Genomic DNA, 26,969 nt, shown 5'->3' on the forward strand with positions numbered 1-26,969 from the left:
TTTTTCGTTACACGAGGGCTTTGCTGTGCATGCGGGCTTTCTCCAGTTGCGAAGAGTGGGGGCTGCTCTCTAGTTGGGGTGCTCAGGCTCCTCCCTGTGCTGGCTTCTCTCGTCGCAGAGCACGGGCTCTAGGGTGCACGGGCTTCAGGAGTTCTAGCACACGGCCCCTAGAGTGCCTCTGCAAGCAGTTGCGGTGCACACGCTTAGTTGTTCCAAGGCATGTGGAATCTTCTTGGACCAGAGATCCAATCCACGTCCCTTGCACTGGCAGGCAGATTCTTATCCCCTGTACCACCAGGGAAGTCCAAAGCATGTTATTTTTGAGGTCGTCTTTGAATGCTTATAGCTCCTTCGAAGCATTAAATGGTCTAGCAGCCATCAAGCAAAAGTTGTATCTTGCCACCTGGTCCATAGGGAAATGTAAACTCTAAGCACACAGTGAGCCCTCGGAGGCCCACGGAACCCCCAGCAGCTGGACAAACCCCTGGGCCAGTGCGGGCGCCCCCTGAGGTCTGGTTGCAGGCGCCCACTGGTCTGGTCTGATGCTGCTGACTGGGTCCCCCTCCCGTTGCAGTGCCGTGAAGAACCTTGTCGACAGCAGCGTCTACTTCCGCAGTGTGGAGGGTCTCCTCAAACAGGCCATCAGCATCCGGGACCACATGAACGCCACGGCCCAGGGCCACAGGTAGCTGCTGGGACCGCCCGCCCCTGCTGCCCTCAGCCTCCTTGCTGCAAGGACCTTCGCTGCTCAGCCAGGAACTGCACCTTCTCGCTCCTTAAACAACTCCCTTTCTTGGTCTCGCAGTGGCTGGTGACTTCCTCTTGTCCTTTGCTGTCTGTAGCGGGAGTTGAGTCAGTCCGCCCCCAGCTCCTGCGCGCTGCTGTGTGCTTGGGCTGGTTGCTGGGGGCATGGCAGTGACCGAGACAGGTTTGCTCGCAGCCTCACGGAGAGGCACCCAGCAACCAGGTAGACACGGAACAGACAAGAACATTTCAGATATGTGTGAAGGAGGAGAAGGGGGCCCCCTCTGAGGAGGCGGCAGAGATGTAAACAGAAGCTTGAACAAAACGCAGGCCAAGGTGACCATGAGTGGGTGTTGGGTGTGGCGGGGCGGGACAGAGGCCCTGGGCCTGGTGAGCTGGAGGTGTTGGAGGAACATCCAAGGCAGTTGTAAGTGGAGTGGGTGCAGGTGGGGAGACGAGGCTAGGGAGGTGGGCAGGGACCTCGAGGGCAGCAGGGAGGGTGCCCAGAGCTGAAAGAGGCTTTGAGCCGATGACCAGGTGGTCCAAGAGTGGAAAGTGCTCACAGTCCTTACATAAGGGGGAGAAGGAGCTCTGTTTGGTTTTGTTTTCATTATAGCTTAATAAACATGCATTTGAACACCCATGTACCTGCTGTACCACTTCCCAGGTGGCTCGGTTGTAAAGAATCCATCTACCAAGCAGGAGACGCGGATTTGATCCCTGAGTCGGGAAAATCCCCTGGAGTAGGCAGTGGCAACCACTCCAGTATTCCTGACTGGAGTACGGGAGTATTCCATGGACAGAGGCGCCTGGTGGGCTATAGGGTCGAGAAGAGTCAAACAGCTTAGCGAGCCAAGGGCGGCTGTAGCAGCACCTGCTGTAAGCTGTCACTCAGCCTGGAGAGGGGTCTGACTCCCGCAGTGTGGGGTCCTGGCATGCCTGTCCCCCACAAGGCTTTAGAAAGGAGGATAACGCCTTTGTGTTGCTGTGTGTGACAACAGACACAAGAACTGCCAAAACCGAAAAAGCCTCGCGTGTGTGTAAGACGGGATGTGCGTTGGCCTGCCCTCCGAGGGTAGCGTGAGCGGGGCTCTTGGGGGTTCACCAAGTCACCACCTGGCTTCTCTGCCTCGGGTGGGTGACGGCCACTGGGACTGGAGTTCACTGCGGCCAGCTTTGCACAGTAACCCCCCCCCCGCCACAGCAAGGCCACAAGACCGATAGCTCCTGCTTTCAGCTCCGTTGCCCAGCTGCTTCCGGAAGCCCTGCTTGTGCCCCTGAGAGACACCAGTAGCAGCAGCTGTGTAGTAGCCGCTCACCCCCTCTCGCCTCTCTTCGCAAGCCCCAGGGATCTGAAGCTCCCAGACCTGCATGAGACCCAGCTGCAACCTCTGAAGTGGGTAGCTGGTCCTATTTTTACAAAGGATACCCTGAAGGCTCAGGCCAGGAGTGCTGGGAGACTGGAGCGTGACCCCAGTGTGCAATCCAGTCTAGCCAAGCACGGCTCAGGGCCTTGGACCTCAGCCTCATAGACGCTGCACATGTTTTGTTCCAGCCCCGAGGAACCGCTCCCACCCTCCTCAGCCTGATCCCGGAAGAGACGTGGAGGTGCTTCGGCCCCTCTGACCCAGGTCAGTGCCAAGTGGACCTGGAGCCCCTCTGCTCCGAGCTCTGAACTAACCCATCCCCTCAGCATCTGAGGAGGGACCTGCTTGACTAACCACTGGGGTTTTCTCCCTGGGCTTCGTTTCTGGGAAGCTAGAGGGTAGGGGCACCTGGTGCCCTCTGCTGCGCAGGGCTGTCTTCAGCCCATCTCCCTGGTGCTCTCTGTCGTCTTCCTGCTTCTCATCCAGGCCACAGACCCTGTCTGGATCCCAAGGGCCCCTGCCCTTCAAGAAGAGCAGAGCGCCATTTTCGCTACCCTCCATGTGCCACTTGCTTGCTTTACCCACTGTCTCAGGCAGAGCCCAGCGTGGCAGTTATCCACCCGGCTCCGGTCCTCTTTCTACTGGTGACCTGCTGTATGACCCGGAGCAAGTCCCTCCCCACCTTGGTCTCTGCTTTTCCCTCCTGTCACGGTGGTTCACTAGTGGCAAAGAGGACGTTACTACATACGGTGATGCCTGTTGCAGAGTCAGCTACTGCTGCATGACAGACTGTCCCTGAGCTTAGCAGCTTATGACACCAGTCATCTGCCTGCTTACAGTTCTGCAGTTTGGGCTGGACTTGGCCAGGCCGTTTTGCTGGGCTCACGTGGGGGCCATCCGTGGTTCTTGATGGGGTGCGGTATTCTGAGGTAGCCTCGCATCTGGCCCTTGACCAGCGCTGCCTGGTGTTGGGGGGGAGTGTCTGGTTCTCCATGTGGACTCTCTAGCCAGCCAGCGCAGGCGCCTCCTGGTGCTTGAGTGCCCGGGGTGCACACGCTCCTTCAGCCTTCCCTTGCTGCACAGTTAAGGGCGTCCCATTGGTCAAGGCCAGTCGTGTGGCCAGGACCGGGACCAATGGGAGAGGACCGCAGGAGGGCTAGTACCGGGAGGTGTGGTTGGCCATCTGAGGAGAGCAGGACACCAAGACCGGCCTGGCGTCTTGTCATTCTGTGCTCATGCAGGGCAGACACAGGCAGACTGGAGGTGCCGAGGGGCTGACCGTGCCCGTGGCTTGTTTAGCTCTCAGAGCCTCCTCATTTGCCGTGGTGTGTGCTTGCACTGCGGAAGTCTTCTCAGAGGGTCAGGGGAGGCCTGGGTGGGGACAGGGACCCCTGTGCCTCCTCGAGCAGCAGCCCTGAGTGCCAGGAGGTGGCAGTGTTCATGGGTGTGCAGTCAGAGTTCTTTTGGGGTTCCTGCCACATGCTGGGCTTGGCTCTGGCTATTGGGGTAGTGAGGAACACTATGGATTGTGGAGTTGCTCAGGGGACCCCTGGGAGGCCCTGGAGCAAGAAGGGCTGCCAAGGGGGTCAGCAGCCCACCCCATTTCACCACCCAGTGTTGCCCACCATCCCTGGAGCCACACGCCCCCATCTCCTGCATCCTGTGACCTGGTCCCACCCACCCTCACGCCTCAGGAAGCTGCCCTGCTGCCCCTTCTACCCCCTCCACACCCAGCGTGTTTCTCCTGCGCCTGCCTGGAGGCTCCAGGCCAGCCATGAGCGCCCCGAATCATCTGCTGTCCCTTGACTGCTGTACCCCCTCAGAACAAAGTGCTCTGTGGCGCCTCCTGATCCCACCTTTGCCACTACAGAGCCTGCTGTTCTCCCCAGAACTGCCACCCCACACCCCTCTCAGAGCCTCCACTCACACTGCTCCCCAGATAACCCCACAGGGTTATCGGTGACCTTTCACAGGGCAAGTCTTGGTCTTCCCTGCTTCTCCAGGCCCAGGGCCCTACACACATCCCCATTTTGCAGAAGAGGAATGAGGCTTGGAGAGGCAAGGCAGGGTCAGCATCGTGACCGGAAATGCCGGGATTCACACCCAGACTCTGACTCCCAGCACTTCACCTCTTCTCTTGGCCCCACCCAGGATCTTGCTTCCGATGCCACCTCATTGGGGCTCCCCTGAAGCCCTGGGGGCATCTCAGAGTTCACCTTGACCCTCATCTCTACTCCTGTAGCCTGACCAAAGCTGGACTCTTTGACACAACCTTATGGGACTTGGCAGGGACTGAAGACCAAGCAAGTGTGGCCAGCGCATCCCTCCTGCCTCTGGGCCAGCCATGAACGTTCTGAGACGAGACTTTGCTGCCCTTGGGTTCTTAGCCGCCCCCTCACTGGCCCTGGACATGGCCATGGCCCCTCGGACCAGTAACTGCTGCCACGACCACACGCCTGCTGTGTGTCCAGCTCTGTGCCGGGCACTTCACAGTGGTCATCCTTCATCCTCAGCCGGCCCTGTAAGGGAGATGCCGCCCCGAATACAGATGGGAGAAGAGAGGGCCTGAGAGGTGCCCTCATTTGTGCAGCGTGTCACAGCTGGGGGGAGGGGACCCTGGTCTAACGTGGCCCCAGCCCTGCCTCTGACTTGCTGTGTGACATGGGGCCTGGCTCTCACCCTCTCTGGTCCTACCTTTCTCCATCTAGACAGGAAAGCGTGGATTGGAGCCTTCTCTACAGGCTGCGGCAGACATTTGTGTAATTGCCTGCCTGGACTGTGTTCTACCTCAAACAGAAATGCCCATCCCAAGCTCAGGCCATATAGAGAAGACACCCTGACCCCAGGGGTAGGTGTGGGACCCTGGCCTGGCTAATCAGAGCGCCCCATCTCCCAGGTCACAGTGCTTGGTTTGAGAGGGGCACGTGATCCAACAAGAGGTCTTCCCTGAAGATTTTGCTGGAAAAGTACAAAAAATACCATCTTCTTTCTCGGGTTGGTAAGCTCAGCAGATGGAACGTGGAACCTAAGAACATTGCCTGGGACCTTGGATCTAGCTGTACCTGATACTAGAAAAATCTTAATTCTTCAGTGTCATGAGTCCCTAAAATCACTGCATTTGCCAAAATTGATCTGAGTCGGTTTCTGCTGACTTGAGGAGATCCCACACTGATCCCCGAGGATTCCAAGCCTGGGAGATCAGGGCCCCTGGTTTGTATGGCTCTAGGGTCAGCTATGTGTCAACACAGTGCCCAGCAAAATCTATCAGGATGATCAGAATGGAGTTGAGGGTACAGCCAGGATGGGCCCCAGGCTCACTGCTCTGGGAGCAGCCCCTAACTTGGCCCTGTAAAGTGGTTAGGAGGGGTGGGGGCAGAGAGGGTCCCGGTGGGGTGTCGGGGCTGTAGAGGGGCCTGCGGGCCTGGGAGGAGGGATGGGGAAATAACTGCCTCCCACCATCAGGAAACGGTCAGCCCTCCGTCTTCTCTGCTAGGGTGTCCTGGGGGTCTGGGGGCCACCATCCTGTCTTCCCTCTGCCCTAACTCAGTTTGGAGGGAGGAGCCTCAGGTTCACTATTGTAGGCCCTGACTGGTATGTAGTTGCCCCCCACCGCCCCGAGACACTCTGTCTTCATCCGCTCTGAAAGCACCTCTTGTCCATCTCTCCTTCCACCAGGAAGCCATTTATCCAGCAAACATTGATCTGTCTGAGCTAGGACCTGTCTACCCCAGGGGATGCCCTGGTGAGCCAGACGGACCAACCCTGGCCCCAGAGCTCACACCCCCTAGACAGTCAGCTTAGTGATGTAATCTCATGAATCCGAGGGCCAGCCTTGGATGGTTCAGGCACAGTGAGCTAGTGGGGAGCACTCACGGGGTGCCCTAGACCTTCCGAGGCTCCCTATCACCCACAGCCTCTGAACACGACCTCAGCCAGGGACTAATAGTACTCTCAAAGAGATCTGTGTGGGACTGTGGGTTGTCAGATCCCACCACCACCTCAAGTCCTGTGCACCCAGGGGGTGTGATTAATTTTGCCTTTCATTCCTATGGCCAATTTGCCCTTCACTCCTGGTGAACGTCCCTGGGGCTTCCCCCATAGCTCAGTTGGTAAAGAATCAGCTTGCAATGCAAGAGACCCTGGTTTGATCCCTGGGTCGGGAAGATCCCCTGGAGAAGGAAATGGCAACCCACTCCAGTATTCTTGCCTGGAGAATCCCATGGACAGAGAGATGAGCTTGGCCCCCCTACAGTCAATGGGGTCGCAAGAATCGGATGCTGCTGCTGTTGCTGCTAAGTCGCTTCAGTCGTGTCCGACTCTGTGCGACCCCATGGACGGCAGCCCATGATGCTCCCCCGACCCTGGGATTCTCCAGGCAAGAATGCTGGAGTGGGTTGCCATTTCCTTCTCCAGTGCATGAAAGTGAAAAGTGAAAGTGAAGTCGCTCAGTCGTGTCCGACTCTTAGCGACCCCATGGACTGCGGCTCACCAGGCTCCTCTTTCCATGGGATTTTCCAGGCAAGAGTGCTGGAGTGGGGTGCCATGCTACTTAGCGATTAATCCACCACCTGGCGAACGTCCCACCCCCGACGACCGCAAGGGGGCGCAAGAGGCAAAGCCTTGGCGGGTCTCTGCGGTCATTGTCCGCAGTCTTGGCAGATCCTCGAGAGTGCAATGTGACCCTCTGCCCTTTTTCACCTCATGCGTCCTTGCTCCAGTTATCCAGAAAGTGAATTAAGACTTCGAGAGGCCACTACCCAGAAAGACCTCGCACCTGCCCCCATGCACTAGTGGCTTTATCTATTCACCAGAGTGGAGGGTGTGGGGATTCCCTAGCTCACTAAGACTTGCTCTCAGAAACGACCTCCTCGTGCCAAGAGACATTCAAGTAGGGATCCTAGCGCCCGTGAGAGTGGAGGTAACCTGGAAGGGCTCCCTGGGTAACGTGTGGGACCCCTCTTTCAGATCTCTGGACGGAGTAAAAGGAGGCCCGAGAGGGCAGTGACTTGCCTGTGGTTGGTCCACAGTGGTCAGGACAGGAATCAGACATGAATTTTGACTTTCTGTTTTTAGCCCTGATCCAAATCCTGGTTTTTATTTCACTCCTGTCCTGCCCCTAGGAAGCCCCTTTGCCAGCCCCACCTCATCCCTCAGCAAGGCCTCTGGTTGCCCCAAGGTTGGTCCCCAGACCCCTAGACTATTCAGAACCTCTCCAGTTTTCCAAGAAACCCATGAAAACACCCCTTTTGTGCTATCACAATACACGGCCCAATCACAAGGAGATCCCAGACTCCAGGAGACAGAGACGAACACAGGCATTTCTGAACCTCTGGGCCAGTGCTGAGGTGGAAGGAGGAATGGGGGTGTCAGGACACCAGATGGAAGGGGGATAATGAAGGCTTTTGGAGGAGGAGGGGGTATTGGAGACCGAGCTTGAAGCACTTCTACCCCTGAGGAGGCACCACTGTTGTCCCCATTTTTCACATGAGCAAACAGGCTCAGAGGAGTGAAGTGACTGGCCTGAGGTCACACAGCCTGTGGGAGTCAGAACAGGTGGGAACCCAGGGTCTGAAGCCTGAAGCCCTACCCACTGGGAAACACTGCCCTTACCATGGAGGAGCCATCAAAGGCTCCCCTGCTGGCATTCTGGGAGAAGATATGGAGAAGGGAGACTTGGGGGAAGCAGCTTCTACCTTCCCACCCCTGTCCACCTTCCCTATCTACCCTCTTCCCAGATCCCGCTCTCCAGCCTTTTCTATTCCAATCTCCCCTGAAATCTCCCTTTCAACCCCCAGTCTCTTACTCCAGCTCCTAAGAGGGTCCCCTCATCAGAAAAGACTGAGGTCAAGGTTCCCGATTGCCCCAGGGGAGGATGTGGGCCCACACGGGCTAACACAGTCAGTGATGGGCGCACGTATAGGACAGGAACTGGGTAAAGGCGAAAAGGAGCCATCATAGGAACCTGTGAATGACGGAAGAGGGTCTGGACTGGGTTGGGAAGGGGGTTTGGGAACGAGGGGGGTGAAAGCGGACCACACAGCAGGGGCGAGAACACAGGAGGGAGCCCCAGTGGCAGGAGGGGGCGGGAGGTGTGCCCCACGGTGAGCATCCCCAGCTGACTCAGCTCCGGCTGCCCCCAGGGCTGCTCCAGCTGCTGCGCTCACGTAACCAGAGCCTGCCTGTTGCATCAGAGGCAAGCGGGCTGTCTCGGGTAAACAGAGCGGCCCTCGAGGGGCCTGGGGCTCCCTAGCCACCTCCACACTCTGCAGGACTTGTTCTGTGCCTGGGAGCCGAGGCAGAAGCTCCCAGACTGGCCTGGGTCACCCGAACATCTGGTGTTGGGCACTGAAGGGCAACAAGGATGGTGTGGGAGAGGCAGGAAACCTGATCCCCACCAACCCTAGTTTGTTTTTTTTCCCAAAGAAAAATCTGTTTCCAGGCTAGGGGTGCAAACTGCCCATGTTGCGGATGGGGAAACTGCTGTGTGGGGAGAAGCACAAGCCTTCCAGGACCTCTGTTTCCTTCCTCGGTGTCCCTCACATACTGATATCGCCACATGTCCCCTCCTGAGTCCAGAGGTCTGATCATCTGTTGTGTTCTGAGGATGACAGACAGCCACTGCAACTCATCTACTCTCCCCTTTCATCTGCCCCAAATGGACCCCCTCCTCCTATCTCCAAGCCCTCCTTTAAAAGGGCCCCCAGCCCAGTCTACTTCCACTCACTGCTCAGGCTTCATCTTTCCCCACCAAAGAATGTTCTTCACTTTCTCTGCCCCTTTGCAAGTCCTCTTGGAAAAACTCACCAGTGACAAACTCTTACTCATGCTTCAAGGCCCATTACAAATGCCCCTCTTTGGGGGAATCCCTCCAGACTGGGGGCTTCTCCAGGATCACCCAGTCCAAAGTCATATTCATCCTGGAATCCTTTCCACCATGATTCACTCCCTAATCTTGCTCTGATCCCCCTCTGGGTTTGGGACCTGTCTTGGGTGGTGCTGGGATCCCAGAGAGGCGTCGAGTCCCGGAAGGTGACCACTTCAGGAGGAGGGTGCCCAGTTACCGAGGGCTCTGTTACCCTCCTGTCGAAGCATGTGGGTTACACATGCCGCTGCAGAAGGCACGCAGCTGGGTGAGGCCACAAGCGATCCCAGAAGCCTCTTCTGCAGTCCCTGCATCTGGGTGAGGGCAAGGGTCAGGGCTGGCTGCGAGAAGGTCTCTAGGTCTGGGACCTCAGGGTCCCGATTGGAGTTATATTTCACTTAGGTTGGAGTAAGTCCAGGGTAGGAGATAGCAGGGGTTACAGACAGGGTCCGAATTAGGGTCAGGCTCAGTGGTAAGGTTAGGGTCGCCCACTGACAGCGGGGGATGCCTGGCAAGTCTGATCCAGCCCCCTTCCGTGTGCCCATCCCTCATTATACTATTTCCCCATCTCAGTCTTCCAGCGTCTGATTCCCGGTCCCGGAACTCCCGGGGCCCGGCCACGCCCAAGTGCCCGCCCACCGCAGCCCTCGGGCTCGCCCTCTATGCAAATTTACGTCGCGCCCAATCAGCTCCCAGGGGGCGGGGCCGCCGGCTCAGAAGGCACCTGTGGCCGCCCGGCGCTCTGTCCGAGTTCTGAGCCGCTGCCGCCCGGTCAGTGCGAGAGGGTCCAGGTGGAGCAAGTGCGTCTCGCGTCGGGCCGAGGTCTGTACAGCGTCCTTTGAATGGCATCTGTGGGCTGGGATGAGTTTGAAGGTCCGAGGGTGCTGCTGGACGCGGGAGAGCTGTGTCTAAGAGGTTTGCAGCCCTAGGATCGTGAGTTTGAGAGGCTATGCGTCCACGGTTTGTGTCCAAAGGGTATATGTCCAAGGGGTGTGAATCTGAGGGGTGTGTTCGAGGGGCTTTTCAAGGGTTGTGTTCCTGAGAGGTTTGTATGTCCAAAAGGGTGAGTGTCCCAGGGTTTGCATGTCCAGGAGTTATGTCTGAGGGAGTGTGTGTCATCGCTGAGAGGTTGTGTGTCCAAAGGGCATGCTACTGAAGGTTTCGATGTCAGTTGGGGAGTTGTGTGTCTAAAGTCGTGGTGCCATGAGACTCTGGTATGCGTCTGTGAGCTCCAGCGGTTTCTTTTCCTGGGGCACACCCCTTTGCGCATCCCGGAGGCCCCGGTGCACAACCACAGTCCCCTGCTTTCCTGCTGTGAGTGTGCCCTCGTGTGTCACGGCCCTGCACCTTCGTGTGGCATGGCACCCACGTGTGCCTGTGACCGCCGTGACCCTCACCCACCCTGTGGGGTCTGCATCTCGTGCAGTGAACCAGGGGCCTCGGCTGGGCCCACGGGGCACCTCTGTGGCTGTGGGCAGGACAGTGGACACGGAGCCCTGAGCAGGGGACCACAAGTGCCTGGGCCACTTCCTCCCCACGCCTCAGTATCTCATCGGAGGAACAGTAGTCACAGCCCCCGAGGCTGTCAGCATATGACAAGCTGGTGGCCGGGTTATTTTCCTGCTTATGGTCCCCACCCTCTGTGTTTCTCAGGGTCCTGGGCAATGGACGTCACCAGCTGGGGTCCCGGGCTATTCCCTGTCCCCAAGCTGCATGCCTGAGAGGTCAGACACAGATGAGGCCTTTTGCCTGACCCAGCTGAGAACCCTCACAGGGAAAGGTCAGGACCTCTGGACCTTTGGCGCATGGGGTTGAGCACTTGCAGACTCTTGAGGTGAAGGAAATGGGGTTCAAAAAAGTATTTAGACTTAGAAGGACAAGTGTGTGGAATTTGATCCCAAAAGTCAACGGAGCTTTGGGAGAAAGCCTTGCTCCCTCCTGTCCCCATACCTGCCTTCCTTCACCTGTCTAAGTCCAGAAGTGAATCTTGGCTTCCAGGGAATGGAATTTGGGGACATTGAGGGTCCTGGGGTCTCACCTGTGACAGCTGGAAACTCACTATCTAGTCTGAAGCTGCCACTGCAGGAGCGAAGACTGAGTCCAGGTGGAAACACCCAGGCCCCTCAGAGAAAGGATGGGCTCCAGGCTGCCCCTCGGACCCTAGGAGAACAGAAGCCAGAAGTGACGGGCTGGCCGCAGCTTCTTCTTGCCCCTCTCTGTGTGACCTCAAACAGATCACTGCCCTTTTCTGAGCTCTCTGGATGCCCTTGTGACCTAAGCAATCTGAGCTCGTCTTACTTCCCATCTCCAAGTAATGATTGATTTCATTAAATCATTACCCAACCAGGCAGACATCTGGAAAATGCAAATTAGAGGAGAGAGGGAATTAAGGTCATTTGTCACCCCAACTCAGATGCAATGAGTGTAGACATGTTGGGGATTTGACCTTCCGGAAGATTTGAGGCACATAGGCACTTGCAGACAGATGTCATTTTTTGGAGAGGATTTATCACACGCCTGGGATCCCATTTGGGGTAGCAGAGGTCACCCCAGCCCAGGCTCATGAATCCAAGTCAGGTGAACACAAGGACTGGATCCCATTTCTCAGCACCCCCAAAGGGGTTCCCTGTGCCTGCAACTTGGGGGCCTTGTGAGGCTGCCCGTTGGCCCAGGCAGTCCAGAAATGAGTATCTCAGACCCCACTAGTACCCAGGCCCACTTCTCGGACTGGGTTGGGGGACTGGGGGGCTGGGTTTGGGTGCAGCTGGACAGCCATGGGATACAAACCCACACTTGAATGAGGATCTGGGGTCCCACTGTGTGGCCCTGGGAAGGAGCCCACTTCCTGCTGTGTAAAACAGGGCAGCCACCTCCGCTTCACTGGGCTATCTGAGTCAGGCTGGTCCTGTGTGTAAATGAGGTGGAGTGTGGGCCCCGGGCAGACAGCAGGCACCCAGAAACAGGAGGTGCCATCTGAACCATGACCAAGTGGAGTGCTGTGAGCCCCATCCAGGCCCACCTCACCCCACCCTGCACCAGGGGCCAAGCAGGCCTCAGGCCTATCAGCTTCCCTGTCTGACCCCATCCAGGTTCATGCTCACTAGAGGTTGAGCTGGGGGTCTGCAGAAGGGAACAGTGCAGGGCAGCTGTCACGAGTCCCTGCGGCGACACAGGCCTGCCTCTGTCCCGTTTCCACAACCAGAGCCTCATCTCCCGCTGGACGCTGCCCTGCACCTAAAGGGCTCCTCCTCACAGCAACCGCTGGGGCTGCTGAAAATCCAGAATCATACTGCAGTCCCCGCCCCCCGCTCCGGGCTCGTACACCCTCCAGGACTCAGTTGCTCTGCAGTCCCCTCTGTCACCCTGATTCCCAAGTCCCCTGTGGCCTCCCTGCTCCCCTCTGCTTCTGGCTGCCCATTGCTCACCCATTCTCAGCAATGCCAACCTCCGCCATACCTGGAACCCACCTGGCACATGCCCGCCTCCGGGCCTTTGCACCTACCATTCTCCACATCCTTGCAGGGTCGGTGTACTCTCCTCCTTGTGGTTCCCTCCTCCTTGTGTTTCCCTTTTCAGAAGGCCTTTTCTGGCCCCACTGTTCGAAGCAGCTTTCTCCACACCACCTCCCCTCTGCCTCCCCCTGTAGAATTCCAACGTTAAAGTCTTCCTGACACCGTGATGTGTCTGTCGTCTCCCTCACCAGACAGGGCAGTGCAGAAGGTCAGGCTGATCTGTCTCCTCCCTGCCCTTGTATCCCCAACAACTTGGTGAGCCATAGACATTTCTGGGGGAAGAAAGTGGGGACCAGGGACACCCCAGGGGCCCCAGGGTGGGTTCCCCACTGGCTGCATCTCTGCTCTGCTGGGCTGTGCGATGATTCCCTTCCGCCCAGCTCTGACAGATGTGTTAATTTCCCAAGCAGGGAGGCTCAGGCCTCTGGGGATGAATTTCTGGGGCCCTATGGGGACATCTTTCTCTGGAACAAAGAGAGAGACCTTGGGCCGTTCCTGTGGCTGCCACTGCAGCTTAGGGGACATCACTGGGGGCCTTGGACTGGGCGAGGGCCCTGACTTGTGTGAGATAGCAGGGCTGGGTGTTGAATGTACGGTCTCTCCCAGCCCCAGGGGTACGGGTCCTAAGCCCCACGGGAGGCGAATGGGGCAATGAGTCGATTTTGCAGTGGCTGTGGCAGAAACCAGCCTTCCTGGCGGGACCTGCAGTGGCCAGGGCAGCTGGGCCCTCATGACTTCAGGACGTAATTTCCTTCCGAGGTGGGCGTGGGAACGTGGGACTGAGAGAGGCATGAGCACCATGCAGTGGGCCGTTGTGCTGGAGGCTGTTTAGCGTGAGGATGTTGGGGGGCCTCTCACACTGGCAGCCTGTGGGCCAGATGGGGCCTCGAGTTTGTTTTGTGAGCCACGAGGTGTTTAAAAGAAAATGGAACCCGTTGCCGATGTCCTTTCCATCTGTTAAGCGGTTGTTGGCTGGCTCGTTCAAGGAAGGGTGGTGCAGACCTGCTCTGTGCTGGGCACTGGGAAGGCCCCGTCTCTGCCCTCATGGAATGGACCTCTCAGGGCCGCAGTACGACCATCAGAGAGGCTTCCTTGGGCTCAGATGGTAAAGAGACTGCCTGCGGTGCAGGAGCCCTGGGCTCGATTGCTGCATCAGGAGGCTGCCCTGGAGAAGGGAATGGCTACCCACTCCAGTATTCCTGCCTGGAGAATCCCATGGACAGAGGAGCCTGGTGGGCTGCAGTCCATAGGGTCCCAAAGAGTCGGACACGACTGAGTGACTAACACACACACGATCATCAGAGAAACTAACAAAGAAGCACCAAAAATACCCGGTACGACTAAGCTACACAGGGCAAGAGAAGTCTGCTCTGGGGAGATCAGCACTCCTAGAGATTTTTCCCTGAAGGACACGTAGCAGCTTCTCGAACCTGGGTGAGCCTGAGAAGGGCCTCCGGGACAGAGGGCTCGGCGGGGCAAAGACCTGGCGATGGAGAAGAGGCAGGTCTGTCTGGGGCTGGTGTCTCAGGTGCCAGGAATGGGGCGGAAGGTGAGCGAGTCTGCTGTTAGATGCGGCCTTCCTAAAGTGGAGACACAGGTGAGCGGGCGCCAGGGCCTGCTGCATAGATGGGGAAACAGGCTCGGAGCACGTCAAGCAGCGACTGTGCGGTGGAGCCAGGGTGGGAACCCCGGTCTGGCCAAGCCCCCAGCCACAGCCAAGCCCGCAGACCTCTTAGCACACAGCCATGCTGGGCCCTCCCGGAAGCAGGCCTGCGGAGGGGTCTGTGGAAGGGGGGCGGTTGAGGGTTCCCAACTGGGCGTCAGTTTCCCCATGATTGTCAGAGGGACCGATAGACAAAGGGACCTCCCCCCGCAAAGGGCCTTCTCCACCTGGAACCTTCTGGGTGTCTGGGATTCAGAGCTGCATGTGGGTAACGAATCCCACCCTGAACCCCCACCCCACCAGGCCCCAGAACTACCCGAAGATGCCCACAACGCCCTGCCACCTGCACCGATGCAGCCTGCGGTCCCCATGCGGTGCCCAAACATATGATCCCTGAGGCCTTCCTGGCCCCTCGCCCCACCCTCAGAACCCCCACCCTCTAGCCTGCATCTCTCCCCTGGAGAGTGCTTCCACCCTGCCTCAGGAAGCCAGAGGGTGGCCGATACACTGCAGAGTTAGAGGCCCGATCTGTGTCCAGGTGCCCGCTTGGAATGGGGGACCAGCACCCAGGTGCCCACTTGAATGGGGGACCAGCACCCAGGTGCCCGCTTGGAATGGGGGACCAGCACCCAGGTGCCCGCTTGGAATGGGGGACCAGCACCCAGGTGCCCGCTTGGAGTGGGGGACCAGCACCCAGGTGCCCGCTTGGAATGGGGGACCAGCACCCAGGTGCCCGCTTGGAATGGGGGACCAGCACCCAGGTGCCCGCTTGGAGTGGGGGACCAGCACCCAGGTGCCCGCTTGGAATGGGGGACCAGCATCCAGGTGCCCGCTTGGAATGGGGGACCAGCATGGGTCTGGGGAGTGTCCCTGTGTTTGGGGGAGCTCTGTGTGTGTCTAGAAAGGTTACATGTTGGGGTCACGGTGTGTTTGGGGGTGTCTACATATAATGAGGGTTTGTGTGCATTTGGGGGATTGGCATGCGTTGGGGAGTCTGTGTGTGTGAGAGAGGTCTGTGTGTAATTGGGCATCTGTGTGTGGTCTGCAGGGTACGTGTGTTTGGTGAGCCATGTGGGCTTGGGAGGGGTCTACAAGACCAGTGGACTGCACGTGTTCTGGGTGGTTCATGTGTTTGGGGGGAGTCTCCCTATGAGGGGAGCCTCCCAAACCCCCATCTGTACATGTGAGGAAGGGCTTTCTCCCTGAGCCGCCTGCCCCCAGCACCCCTCCTGGGTCTGCCTGGTGCCCTCAGTCTGACCTGGGCACCCCCGGGCTGAGGGGAGAAGACCCTAAGGAGTTCTGCTGCCTGCATAGAGAAAGAGGGATACAGCATCTCAACCACGCCTACTTCAGAGAGCCCCCCATCTCAGGGAGGTGTCCCCTGCTCTCCTCATCTTCTGGGGTAGGAAACAGGCCTGGAGAAGCTTGGCCACACAGGAGTCACTGCCAGAGCCCGCCTTCTCCTGAGGGCACGAGAGGGGCCGCTGTGGGCTAGCCAGCCCCTAGGTCACCCACAGTGCCCCCCCCCCCAACCTGGGCCACCATCTCCCCAGGCTCCCAGGGGAGGAGGCGGCCCAGGGCCCCGGCTGAGGTGGGGGAGGGTCTCCAGCAGCTGGGGTCAGAGCCTCCGGAGCCCTCAAGAGAGGGGAGGGGGGGTCCCGACTTTCCAAGGGGCTCTTCCTGTCGCCCGTAACGAGGTGCTTGGGGAACAGGTGATGAAACCACCGCCTGGGTTGCGTGAGGCCGGGCTGCTGGCCTGATTTGCTGCCGGGCCCAGGCGCAGCGACCCCTCCCCGCTTCGCCGCGTCCCCTGGGCCCTCACCTCCCCCCACCACCCACCTGCCTCTCACTTCTCCTTTCCTCCCCTCCTTCCCGGCCTGGGTCCCCCGCCACACTGTGGCCTCTGGGCTCAAGGGTCGGGCAGCCTAACTCTGCTGCTGGCCCCTCCATTAGAGCCCCACTGAGAGCCGAGAAGGGGAACTCGACGGTTCCTGGTCTTTTATCTCAGACCCTTACTGCAGAACCTTTGAGATCAGGATTCCATGACCCGCTTTATGGAAGGGGGGCAGGTAGGGGCCTGATGTCACCCAGCTTGCTACAGGAAGGGTCCCCGTGGCCTCACGAGATGGCATGCTGACTCAGCACCCCCAGCTCCAAAGCTCCTCTGCCTTCTGGCTTCTGGGAGTCCAGAGACAAGGTCGAAAGACCCCTCCACTGCCCCCTCCTCCTCCGCTGGTGGCAGGTGGATTCTCACTTCCATTTATAGATGAGAAAGCTGAGTCCTTCCACAGGAAGAGGCCCACAGTGAAGGGTGAGTGGGAGGGTGGGATTCCTTCCAGACCTCCACCTCCATCACCAGGACGCTGAGAGGCCTCTTAGAGGGAGGTCACAGTCATGGCCTGGAGGACTTCAGGGGTGCTTGTTGATGGACTTAGTGACCACAGGTGTCACAGTGAGACTTAGTCATGCTCCGGGTGCTTGTGAGATCTTCCTGTGTGCCCCCGGTATGGGGCATCCCCAGTGGCTCAGCGGTAAAGAACCCGCCTACAATTCAGGAGGCTTGATTTTGATCCCTGGATTGGGAAGATCCCCTGGAGAAGGGAATGGCAACCCACTCCAGTATTCTTGCCTGGTGAATTCCAAGGACAGAGGAGCCTGGCGGGCCGTATAGTCCATGGGGTCGCAAAGAGTTGAACGTGAGTTAGCATGCATGCATGCACCACACACACCCTCAGTTTCCCCCACAAATAATGCTCAGGCCTGAGACCCCAGGCTCCCTCCAACCTCAGGCATATGCCACCAGCATATCCTGTCCCCTCGGTTGCCAAACAGCCCATCCTCTGCCTTCCTACAGCCCCGGTCTCAGTTCGGGCCCCACATCTCCTGCCTGGACGTCTGCCCCAGCTTCTCCCTGTCATCTCACTCCTGCCCAGACAGATGCTGCCGTCACAGCAACCTGAGTGGGGGCGGGGGGATACTTTTTGAAAAATCCTTTTGGTTAAGTCACGTAGAGGGAAATGCAAAAATCACTGGAGTAGGGCTAAAAAACTTGCACCAACTGAATACAGCTGGTCCAGGGGGCAGAACACTCCAGCCCCCTGACTTGCACTATCCTGTCACAGCACCTGCTTAGCGTGGCCGCTGTGCTCATATCCATCACTGGAGGTGAGTTTTGCCTGTTCTGGAACTTCGTATCGATGGAATCACATGGCATGTCCCCTCTGCAGAGCCCAATACTGTTGAATCAGCCCGTGATCTGGGAGCTCCGCACACCTGTGCGGTTGTGTGGAGCTGAGACACATCCTTTTTCTGTGCTGTATAGTAGCCCATCATAGAATTTATGAGAAAGTAGTTGTCAGTTCTCCCACTGAGGGCATTTGAATCATTTCCAGTCTGGGACTATGATGAATGAAGTTGCTGAGGATGTTCTTGTTTGCGCGATTTCTTACATGGGCCCATTTGTCTTCGGTAAATACAAGAGGAGGGGAAGGATCGCTGGGTTGGAGGGTAGCTGCTTGTTCAGCTTTAGTAGATGCCAGACAGTTTTTCAGAGTGGCTTTTCTTCTTTCCCCTCCCACCAGCAGTGCATGAAAATACGGGGGGATTTTAAACCATCAAAATCATATCTAGGTACTCCTTTGCCCCCCAAATTCTCTATAGCTCCCTAATGCCCTCAGAGTAAAACCCACACTCTTCACTGTGGCCCACAAGGACCTACATGATCCAAAGCCCACGCCCACCACCACCACCCCCCTCCCCTCTCTCCCTTGTTCACGTTGTCCAGCCATTCAGACTTCTTTGCTGTTTTCAAAATGTCAAACTCGTGAGCACTCCGAACTTTTGGCCTTGCAGCTCCCCTGCCAGGAACACCCTTCCACCAGATCTTCTCACTGACTCTTCCCTTCGTTGCCTGTGTCTTTCTTGTGCCTCTGGTCTCAGTTCAAACGTCACCTCTTCAGAGAGGTCTTCCCTGAATCCCTGGCTACTAACATTGCCCCTTTTGTGGTCAGTACTTCTCTCTTTTTAGACTTAGGTCCTGACCTATAAGAGTTTCATTAAAATGACTTGGAGTGTCCCTGTTTTTAAAGGTCTGAGTTAGTTTAAAGAACACTTCACTTTCCTGTCCTCTAAGGTTTGATAAAACAGCTATAAGACTGTAGGGGCCTGTTATCCTTTTAATGGTACATCTCGAGACACTTTTAATTTTCTGTAGTCATTGGTCTACTTAAGCTTTCTGCTGCTTTTGAGGTCAGTTGATCGCAATGGTTGGCACACAGTTGACACTTGGTAAGTGGGGTACAAAGATGGGGTGGGGAGGTACTGGGCTCTTGACTTCAAATGCCCACTCCTCTGGCCGTGCGCTCAGGCCCCATCCAGCCCTCCCACAGAGGCCCAGCTGCAAGCTTTCTCCACTGAGGTGCCCTCTTGGATTTATCCTGGCTCTTCTTCCCTTTCCTGGGTCGATGGGCTCACCTCTGCCACTCTGCTGGGCAGATGCAACAAGCTCTAGGCTTTCTAGCTGGACCTTGGTGGCAGGGGAGGTTGTGCCCAGAAGAGGCCTTCCCCAGCCTCAGCCTCTCCCAGCCTCAGCCTCCCCCCTCGTGCCCTGCACATTCAGCACGCACCACCACCTCCCCCCAGCAGTTCCGATCACCATCACGCCAACATCTGGAGAACTGGCCGCCCGGTCTGTCTGCGGCTCAGGGTGGGGATTTGCATGTGAGCACAAATATATCTGCACACCCTGAGCCTCCGCCTCTGCATTCCTTGGCTGGCCCTTCACACCTGGGCCTGAGGCAGGTCAACGCTGAGCGGTTGGATTTGCATGCGCGTGTATTTCTGGGTGGGGAGTCAGCTGGGGGAGTCTGAGAGGAAGTTGTTGAGGGAAGCTGAGGGGAGTTCAGACGTGTCCCTCTTGGCCCGCTCCATGTCTTCCCAGTCACCCCTGTGACTGGTCCTGAGGATATTCCAGGCTAGGGGAAGGAGAGAGGTGGATATATGACCCCTCATCCAACAGCCCACGGAGTCAGAACTAGAGGAGAGGATGGAGGCTGTGGGAGACCAGAGTGAGAGGGCAGGGAGGGCTTCCTGGAGGAATGGATTTCTTGAGCTGGGTGTTTGAAGTGTGAATAGGAGTTGGCCAGGTGCAGAAGAGGCCAAAAGGGGATTTCAAACAGACGTTTTGTTGAAGGTAGAGAACAGTGGGCAGGAGCTGATTAGGGCAGGGCCTTGAATGCCAGACCGAGGACTGGAACTCCCTTCCTCCTGAGGGCAGTGGGGAGCCGTGAGGAGTGTGTAATCAGGAAGGGGCATGATCAGAGCTCCGTGATGGGTAGATCCCTCCAGGACCAGAGCAGGGGGTGACTTTGGTTCCTAGGTGAAGACTGGGGGTTCCAAAGTCATCAAGGGTCAGAAGGCGCGAACCCCTGCCTGAGCCCATCTGCACCTGTCAGGCCTGCCTCCAGAGATGGCAGGGGACCTGGCGGGCTCTTGAGGAACCAAAGGGCCCTAGAGCACAGTGGGGCGAGGCAGAGCGCAGAGGGGGCCTGACCCCGGTCTCGGCCCAGACGCACCCAGCTCCGGCCTCCCTCAGCTTCCCGTCCTCTACACCTCTGCCTCCAGCAGTCTTGCTCCCCACGACAGCTATGACCAAGTTTTTGTGTTGTTTTCTGACTGAACCAGTTTTTTGTTGTTGTTGTTGTTGTTGTTTTTTAAATTTGGGGCTATATCAGGTTTTAGCTGCAACACCCTGGATCTCAGTTGAGGCATATGGGATCTAGTTTCCCGCCCAGGGATCAGACCTGGTCCCCTGAATTAAGAATGCAGAGTCTTAACCACTGGACTGCCAGGGAAGTCCCCATGTTCAAGGTTTTAAAGTCCTGTCCCTTCTTGGTGAACCCCCATCCGTCACGGCTCTCCATTGCTCTTAGAGCAAAACCCAGAGGCCTCGCTGCGGCTCAGAGGACCCGGAGTGGCCCTGTCTCTGCACTTCCCCCCTCTTCTCGCTGTAGCCTTGTGGATGCGTCTCCTTCTTCCTTAGGGACTTTGCACCTGCCGTTCCTTCTGCCTAAAACTCACTTCCTGTCTCAGCTCGTGAGTCTCAGTTCAGAGCCCCCCTCTTGACCTGCTGACTCTCGGGGGCGCCCCCATTATGTGAACCCTGCCCCGGCCAGGGGGTCCTTGTCTAAAATGGGGACAGACGGAGAAGGGGCCAAAGTTGGATCTTCCAGACCCCGAGACTCATGTCCAAGTCCCACGTTCCCATGGGATTCCAGGCGTGGGGGGCATTTCCGGAATCATCTTGGCACCAAGACCTCCGGGCCAGTGCCCCCCTCCTGTCCCCAGGGGCCTGTCAGGGCGGGGATAATGCATCCCAGCCGTGGGAACTAGCCCGATTCCGGACAAGGATTAAAATTAGCCCCAAAGGTTAAATTTAGCAAGTCAGGCTGGAACTGGGGGACCATGGTGGGGGCTCATTTTGGCCTGGACTTCACTTCGTTATGACTACTCAGAGACCCAGACCAGGGAAGGTGGAGGGTGTGCCTGGGGTGACCTAGTGGGCTGCATATGACAGGCTGGGGTGACTCACATTTCCAGCTCTGGATCTTTGGGAAGATGGGAGCCCCCCCCAGACCCCTCCGGCTGGGGTATCTTTCTCCCAGAGACAGACCTGCATTTCCCTACTCTTCCCAAGACCTCATTCTCAGGCTTTGTGCGAGGTACTCTGCCTTTCGTACCCACCCCGTTCACAGAACAGCAAACTGAGGCTGAGGGAGAGGCTGCCCCTACTGAAGACCTCTCCTCTGGTCCGAGGCTGGCTGGGGCCTGAGCACGGGCCCGCTTCAGCCTGGGGAAGGCCTGTGGCGCGACCTCAGTCCCCTTTGGCACGAGAGGGCCGGGGGGTGGAGTGTGGTAATGGGGTTGGCGGAGGGGTCACGGGGGCCATGGATGGCTCTCTGTACAGTGGGGTGGGTGCTGCAGGACAGACCATATGATTCCTTGATTCCAGGAGCCCTGCCTGGGGGCTGCTGGGAAGGGTCTGGGCCAGGTCTCGGTTACTCGTTGCCCTCACTGACCTGCCCATGCTCACCTTGGGGCCCCCACCAGGGAGATCCCAGATCCCCATGAGGAGGATCCAGGCTTCCTCTCTAGTTTGCATGAGCCCACCCCTCCTCCCAGTCTGAAGTCTCCAAGTCAAAGTCTTCCCAGGGAATTCCCCCTCCTCCCACTGGAAAGAAGGTCAGGGATGGGGTTTCTATTAGGCTTCCCCCCATTTTCTATTTCTGTTTATCTGGCTGTGCCATACAGCATGTGGGATCTTAGTTCTCTGACCAGGAATCCAACCCAAGCCCCCTGAGCTGGGAGAGCAGACTCTTAACCACTGAACCGCCGAGGAAGTGGCCCCCAACCTCCGACCAACACACATTTTATAAAAGAGAAATCTTTAATCACCGAGGGAGAATAGTTAGAAAATTCAAAAGATAAAAATGAAAAAGAAAAAGATGAAAAGGCCACACATTGTATGATTCCACTTATAAGAAATGTCCAGAACAGGCCAAATCCATAGATTAGTGGTTGCTGGGGGCTGAGGAAGGGGGAGCGGGGAATGGCTGCTATGGGGCTGGCTCTTCTCTTTGTCTTATTTTCTGGGTTTTTTGGTTTGTTTGGTTCTGGTTTTCTGGTCTTGCCAAACTGCATGTGGGATCTAGTTCCCTGACCAGGGATTGAACCCAAAGCCCTGCAGTGGAAGCACGGAGTCTTAACTACTGGACTGCCGAGCAAAGCCCCTGGGGTCTCCTTTTGAGAGGATGTGAAGTTTCTGGAACTAGGTAGAGATGATGGTTGCACAACATCGTGAATGCTCTTAATGTCACTGAATTGCGCGTGTTAAAACAGCAAATCTTATGTTAAGTGAGTTGCATCTCAAGTTTTAAAAACTCACCCATAAATTTTCACCCAGCACTGACTCCCAGCTTGAGTATTTCCTTCTAGTCTTTTCACGCAATGCAACTTTTAAATATATGTTTTATGTATATTTTAATGTATGTTTTCTGGTAACCACAGCCCTCAGCTTTGCTCATGGAAGGGCTGTCGTGGGTGGGTTGAATGAGTTGAAAAGTGTCTGCTGTGTGGATGAGGCTTGCTTCCAGATCACTGCGCCCCGCTGGGTACCATCATCGGATGGCCCTCCAGCCTGGCCTGTTGAGGACTTCCAGGCTGCCGCCAGTGCTCGTAACGACAGTGCACCCGCGGCAGCTGCTGTCTGCAGGGCAGATCTGAGGGCCCTGTGTGGGCTGGCTCATTTTATGCTCCAGTACACTGGGCAGTGCACTGCGCTGGTATCCATGCACAGACAGGGGGTCAGGCTCCCCTGAGGTCCCACAGCCATCAGCTTGTTTTGCTTTAGAGCCTCAGTTGGAGGCACCTGTACCTCTCAATCTTTCCCCCTTGGTCAACCTTTTCCTTATAAGGCACTGGTCTGAGGTGTTCAGTGAGCATTTGATGCGTCTTGGGCTGGTTGAGGGTGTGAGATGTGGGGGTGACCCAGCCCACCTCATTCTCCCCATTGTCTCCTGGCAGGGGTAGGAGGAAGACAGGCTATGCTGGGGTGCCTGTCCCCACTGTCCACCCACCTGCTCTGTTCTCTTCTCCTCCCCAACCCCCACCCCCAGACAAAGGGCACTCCACCCAGCCTGGGACATGGGGAGGAAAAAAATTCAGATCTCACGCATTCTGGACCAGAGGAATCGGCAGGTGAGTTCGCTGGGTGGAACAGTGGCTGGGGGAAGGCTTTCCTAGCAGAAGAAACACAGCCTGGGCAAAGGCTTGGCCATTTTGGGGAACTGCAAGGGAAGAAGGAGACTCGATGTAGGGTCAGGAGTTTGAGATGTAGCATTTACCCCTTCTCGTGATGATTTATTCATTGATTCTCTGTGATGACTGGAGCTCCAGTCCCAGGGGAGATGGAACTCAGCACAAACACATCCAGCTCAAAGTGCTGGGCCAGAGACAGGTACAGAACTGGGGAAGCTCAGGGAGTGTGGGATCTGCCTGGAGACCAAGGAAAACTTCGCTAAGGAGAGGACATTTGGGCCAGGTTTTGAAGCATCAGTAGGAGTTTGCCAAGTTGAGAAGTGAGGCGTAGTACAGTTGGAAAGAGCGCATGCAAAGGCATGAAATCAGGAAGCGTAGGCCCCTCAGCGCCCCCCTCGGCACGCTGACCTTTTGTCGTCTCCTGCCCTGCCTTTGGATACTGAGTCCAGGTAACATTCACCAAGCGGAAGTTCGGGCTGATGAAGAAGGCCTATGAGCTGAGCGTGCTCTGCGACTGCGAGATCGCCCTCATCATCTTCAACAGCTCCAACCGCCTCTTCCAGTACGCCAGCACCGACATGGACCGCGTGCTTCTGAAGTACACGGAGTACAGCGAGCCCCACGAGAGCCGCACCAACACCGACATCCTCGAGGTACCCCGGGGCCCGCCCGCCTGGCCGCACGAAGCCCAGCACTCTCTGCGCACTCAGAGCCTAGGGACTCTTGGTTTGCACAAAAGATGAGCGTTGCAGTTTGGCTTTGCTGGATCCCCTGGAGAGGAAACGGCAACCCACTCCAGTACTCTTGCCTGGAAAATTTCGTGGATAAAGGAGCCTGGCAGGCTAGAGCCCGTAGCATCACAAAGAATCGAACACCGTTGAGCAACTGAGCATGCATGCTCACTCGCATGCCAGTCAAAGCAGGCCTGGGGTAGCGGAGAGTCCCTTCTAGGGGCAGCTGCCTAGCACCACCCAGGATGGGCAAGATCACTATTACTTCATTTTTTTCTTCTGATTTCTGGCTGTGCTGGGTCTTCACTGGGCCCGCATCGTGGCACGTGGGCCTTTCTTCGGATGTCACAGGCGGGCTTCTCTCGTGGAGCATGGGCTGTAAAGCGCATGGGCTCAGCAGTTGTGGCGCGAAGATCCATGTCACTTTGGATCTGGGCGTCTTTACCCAGGAACGGGAAGCTGAAGCCACTGGGTGGACAGAGCCCTGGGCTAGGACTGACTGTCTGGGGAGCCCCAAGTGACAGACAGTGGGGAGGAGCTGGTAGAGGAGAAGCAGGGGTCTAGGAGTACGGAGATCACTGGTCCCAGGGGGGTGACAAGGGGGAGAGCCTGTGAAGTAGCCTCTAGATGCTCATTAACCACCTACTGCATGCCAGGCTCTGAGGCTGCCCCTGGGCGCAGAATGGAGACCCCAAATCACACTCAGGAGGAGCATTAGGATAATGCCAGCAGGCCTGGGTGGAGCTCCGCCCCTGCCGTGTGACCTGGGCCTCTCTGGTCCCAAGGCAGGGCAGTCCCTCTCTCACATACAGTTGGAAGTTACTAGATGACTCCCTGGGGTTTTTGGTTAATGGGATTTAGCTGGAGGAGCTGTGCACTCTGCCTGCCCACAGAGCTGGGTGGGATGTGGGGGGTCACCCTGCTGTCTCCCCTTCCCACAGACACTGAAGCGGAGGGGTGTGGGCCTTGACGGACCCGAGCTGGAGCCAGACGAGGGGCTTGAGGGGCCAGGAGAGAAGCTGCGGAGGCTGGCAGGTGATGGGGGTGACCCAGCCTTGCCCCGGCCCCGGCTCTATGTAAGTGAGTCCCTGTCCCACCTTGCATGGGCCCTCCCCCCACTTCCGAGGCCCAGGTGGCTGGGGCTGAGGCTGAGAGAAGGACTCCAGACCAGGATTCCTAGAGTGGGGGTGGGGGTGGGGCGGGGAGGAAGTCCTGGAGGAGCAGGAATTATAATAGGGGCTTTGAAGGATGGAAAGAGTTCAACAGACAGACAATTCCTTCTTTCTTTATTTCTTTGATGTATCTAAACCTGGGAAGCCCCTTCGGGACCAATCGTTTGCTTAGTAAGAAGTTTCAGCTCTGGGCCTAGCTGTCAAGGAGTGACAGAGGCAGACACAGGCTCCCCAGCCACGTGGCGTTTAGGCCAGAGTGGGGGAGTAGTGAGGGCTTCCAGAAGGGGAAGCTGGCCCTCGAGCTCACTGGGATTGTCTAGGCTGAATTGATGCCCTCATCTCTGTGTTCCTCAACCAATCCTGGCCTCTGTGCCCGCAGCCCGCAGCCCCCACTATGCCCAGCCCAGACATGGTATATGGGGCACTGCCCCCACCAGCCTGTGAACCCACTGGACTTGGGGAGGCCCTGCCTGCCCAGAGCCGCCCATCCCCCTTCCGGCCAGCAGCCCCCAAAGCTGGGCCCCCAGGTGAGCATGGGGCACGGGCCCTGGGCAGGGGGTGGAGGCTCCAGGGGGCTGTGCCGCGGGGAAATGTGGGCTGTGGGCGTCACTCTGGACCTCAGCCTGCATCAGATGACATGGCCGCCTGCCTCCTCTGGGGGTCCCCTGCTCCCCAGGCCTGGCGCACCCTCTCTTCTCGCCGAGCCATCTCGCCAGCAAGACACCACCGCCCCTGTACCTGGCAGCAGACGGGCGGAGGCCAGACCTGCCTGGCGGCCTGGCCGGGACCCGAGGGGGGCTGAGCAGCTCGGTGAGTGAGGGGAAGGGGTGGAAGGGCTGCGGAGCCAGGGCGGCCTGGCTGCGGGTCTCAGGCTACCGTTTACCCTGTCTCCCCGCAGAGAGGCCTCTATGGTGGCCTGCAGAGTCCCTGCTCCACCGCCGCCCCCGGACCCCCGCTTGGGAGCTTCCCCTTCCTCCCTGCCGGCCCCCCAGGTATGCACTTGCCCTGGCTTTGGGAGGGTGTCTCCACACTCCCCCGCCTGCCAGAACTGCAAACTGGCGGGTAGGGCGGCTCAGGCTTGGGGAGGGGCTCCCTGGGGTCAGGGCCTCAGTTTCCTCTTCTTGTCCCCGCAGAGTATGGCCTGGGGGATCCTCCTCCACCTCCAGGCTTGCTGCAGCCCCCCACCCTGGCCCCCTGGCAGCCCTCCAGGGCTGATGGGCCCCCGGCCACCCCCACGCAGCCTAGGTAAGTGCCCCAACTGTCTCCCCGGTCCCTCACTCCCCGAGTTCGGGTTCACATTTGGGCCCCACCCCCCAGTCTCTCAAAGCCCCTAGCCACGGCTGACCCCTGGTGGCCACTCTCGGTTCTGCACACAGCCCCTCCCGACTGGTCTGGTGGGATGGGCGGCTATTTTGGAGGCCCCAAGAGGGATCGCCACCCCCTCCTTTCCCAAGGTTCCCCTGCCCAATCTTTGCCCAAGCCATGCCACCTTTCCGGCTTCCTCGCTGAGCTCACGGCCCCGCTCCTCTCTCTCTCTTTCTGCAGTGGGGGCCGCAGCTTGGGCGAGGATGGCCCCACGGCCCGCGGCACCTCCTCACCCACCCCTCCAGTCAGCATCAAGTCCGAGCGCCTCTCCCCGGCCCCCGGAGGCCCCGGCGACTTTCCAAAAACCTTCCCTTACCCTTTGCTCCTGGCCCGACCCCTCGCAGAGCCCCTGCGACCCGGACCCCCTCTGCGCCGACTGCCCACTGCCGACGGCTGGCCCCGGTAGTCGGCCCGGAAATGGCTCCGGTTCTGACCCTCACGCCAGGCCAGGCGAGGGCACCTGGAGTCCCAACCTCCCTCCCTGCGTCTTTGGAGAAGACGTAGCAGTTACCACTGTCTCTGCGATGGGGGCGTGGAGTGGGGAGGCTGGGTTCGGATTCACGGTGGGAGATTCTTTTCCCCTTTCTTGTGTGTGTGTCCATCAATAAAACACACGTGGTATCCGTGGGCGAAACTGTCGCTGCTCAGAGCCACACCCCCGCCTGGCTCTTCCCATCTCTCTCCAGCGGCCTCAGTCTTGCCTAGTCTTGATTTGGGTACCTACTCCGGAAGGAATCGG

At 58.0% G+C, this 26,969-nt stretch overlaps 2 protein-coding genes across 2 annotated transcripts in view; both read left to right on the forward strand.

The window, feature by feature from the left end:
- BORCS8 (BLOC-1 related complex subunit 8) overlaps window positions 1-1,091 on the forward strand; it is a 7,789-nt gene extending 6,698 nt beyond the window's left edge. Inside the window, exon 4 of the mRNA XM_052642789.1 lies at window positions 575-1,091. Coding sequence (XP_052498749.1) covers window positions 575-689 — 115 coding nt within the window. The 3' untranslated portion in view covers window positions 690-1,091. The remainder of the gene's footprint in view (window positions 1-574) is intronic.
- MEF2B (myocyte enhancer factor 2B) lies at window positions 663-26,767 on the forward strand. The gene is made up of 10 exons (XM_052642784.1): window positions 663-685; window positions 2,300-2,375; window positions 22,821-22,902; window positions 23,412-23,615; window positions 24,635-24,769; window positions 25,245-25,392; window positions 25,542-25,675; window positions 25,764-25,857; window positions 25,999-26,110; window positions 26,411-26,767. Exons 3-10 carry the CDS (start codon window positions 22,849-22,851, stop codon window positions 26,634-26,636), a joined length of 1,107 nt encoding a protein of 368 aa, XP_052498744.1. The 5' UTR covers window positions 663-685; window positions 2,300-2,375; window positions 22,821-22,848; the 3' UTR covers window positions 26,637-26,767.
- The last annotated feature ends 202 nt before the right edge of the window (window positions 26,768-26,969 follow it).

The sequence above is a fragment of the Budorcas taxicolor genome, chromosome 7 (genome assembly GCF_023091745.1).
Source record: "Budorcas taxicolor isolate Tak-1 chromosome 7, Takin1.1, whole genome shotgun sequence".
NCBI lineage: Eukaryota > Metazoa > Chordata > Mammalia > Artiodactyla > Bovidae > Budorcas > Budorcas taxicolor.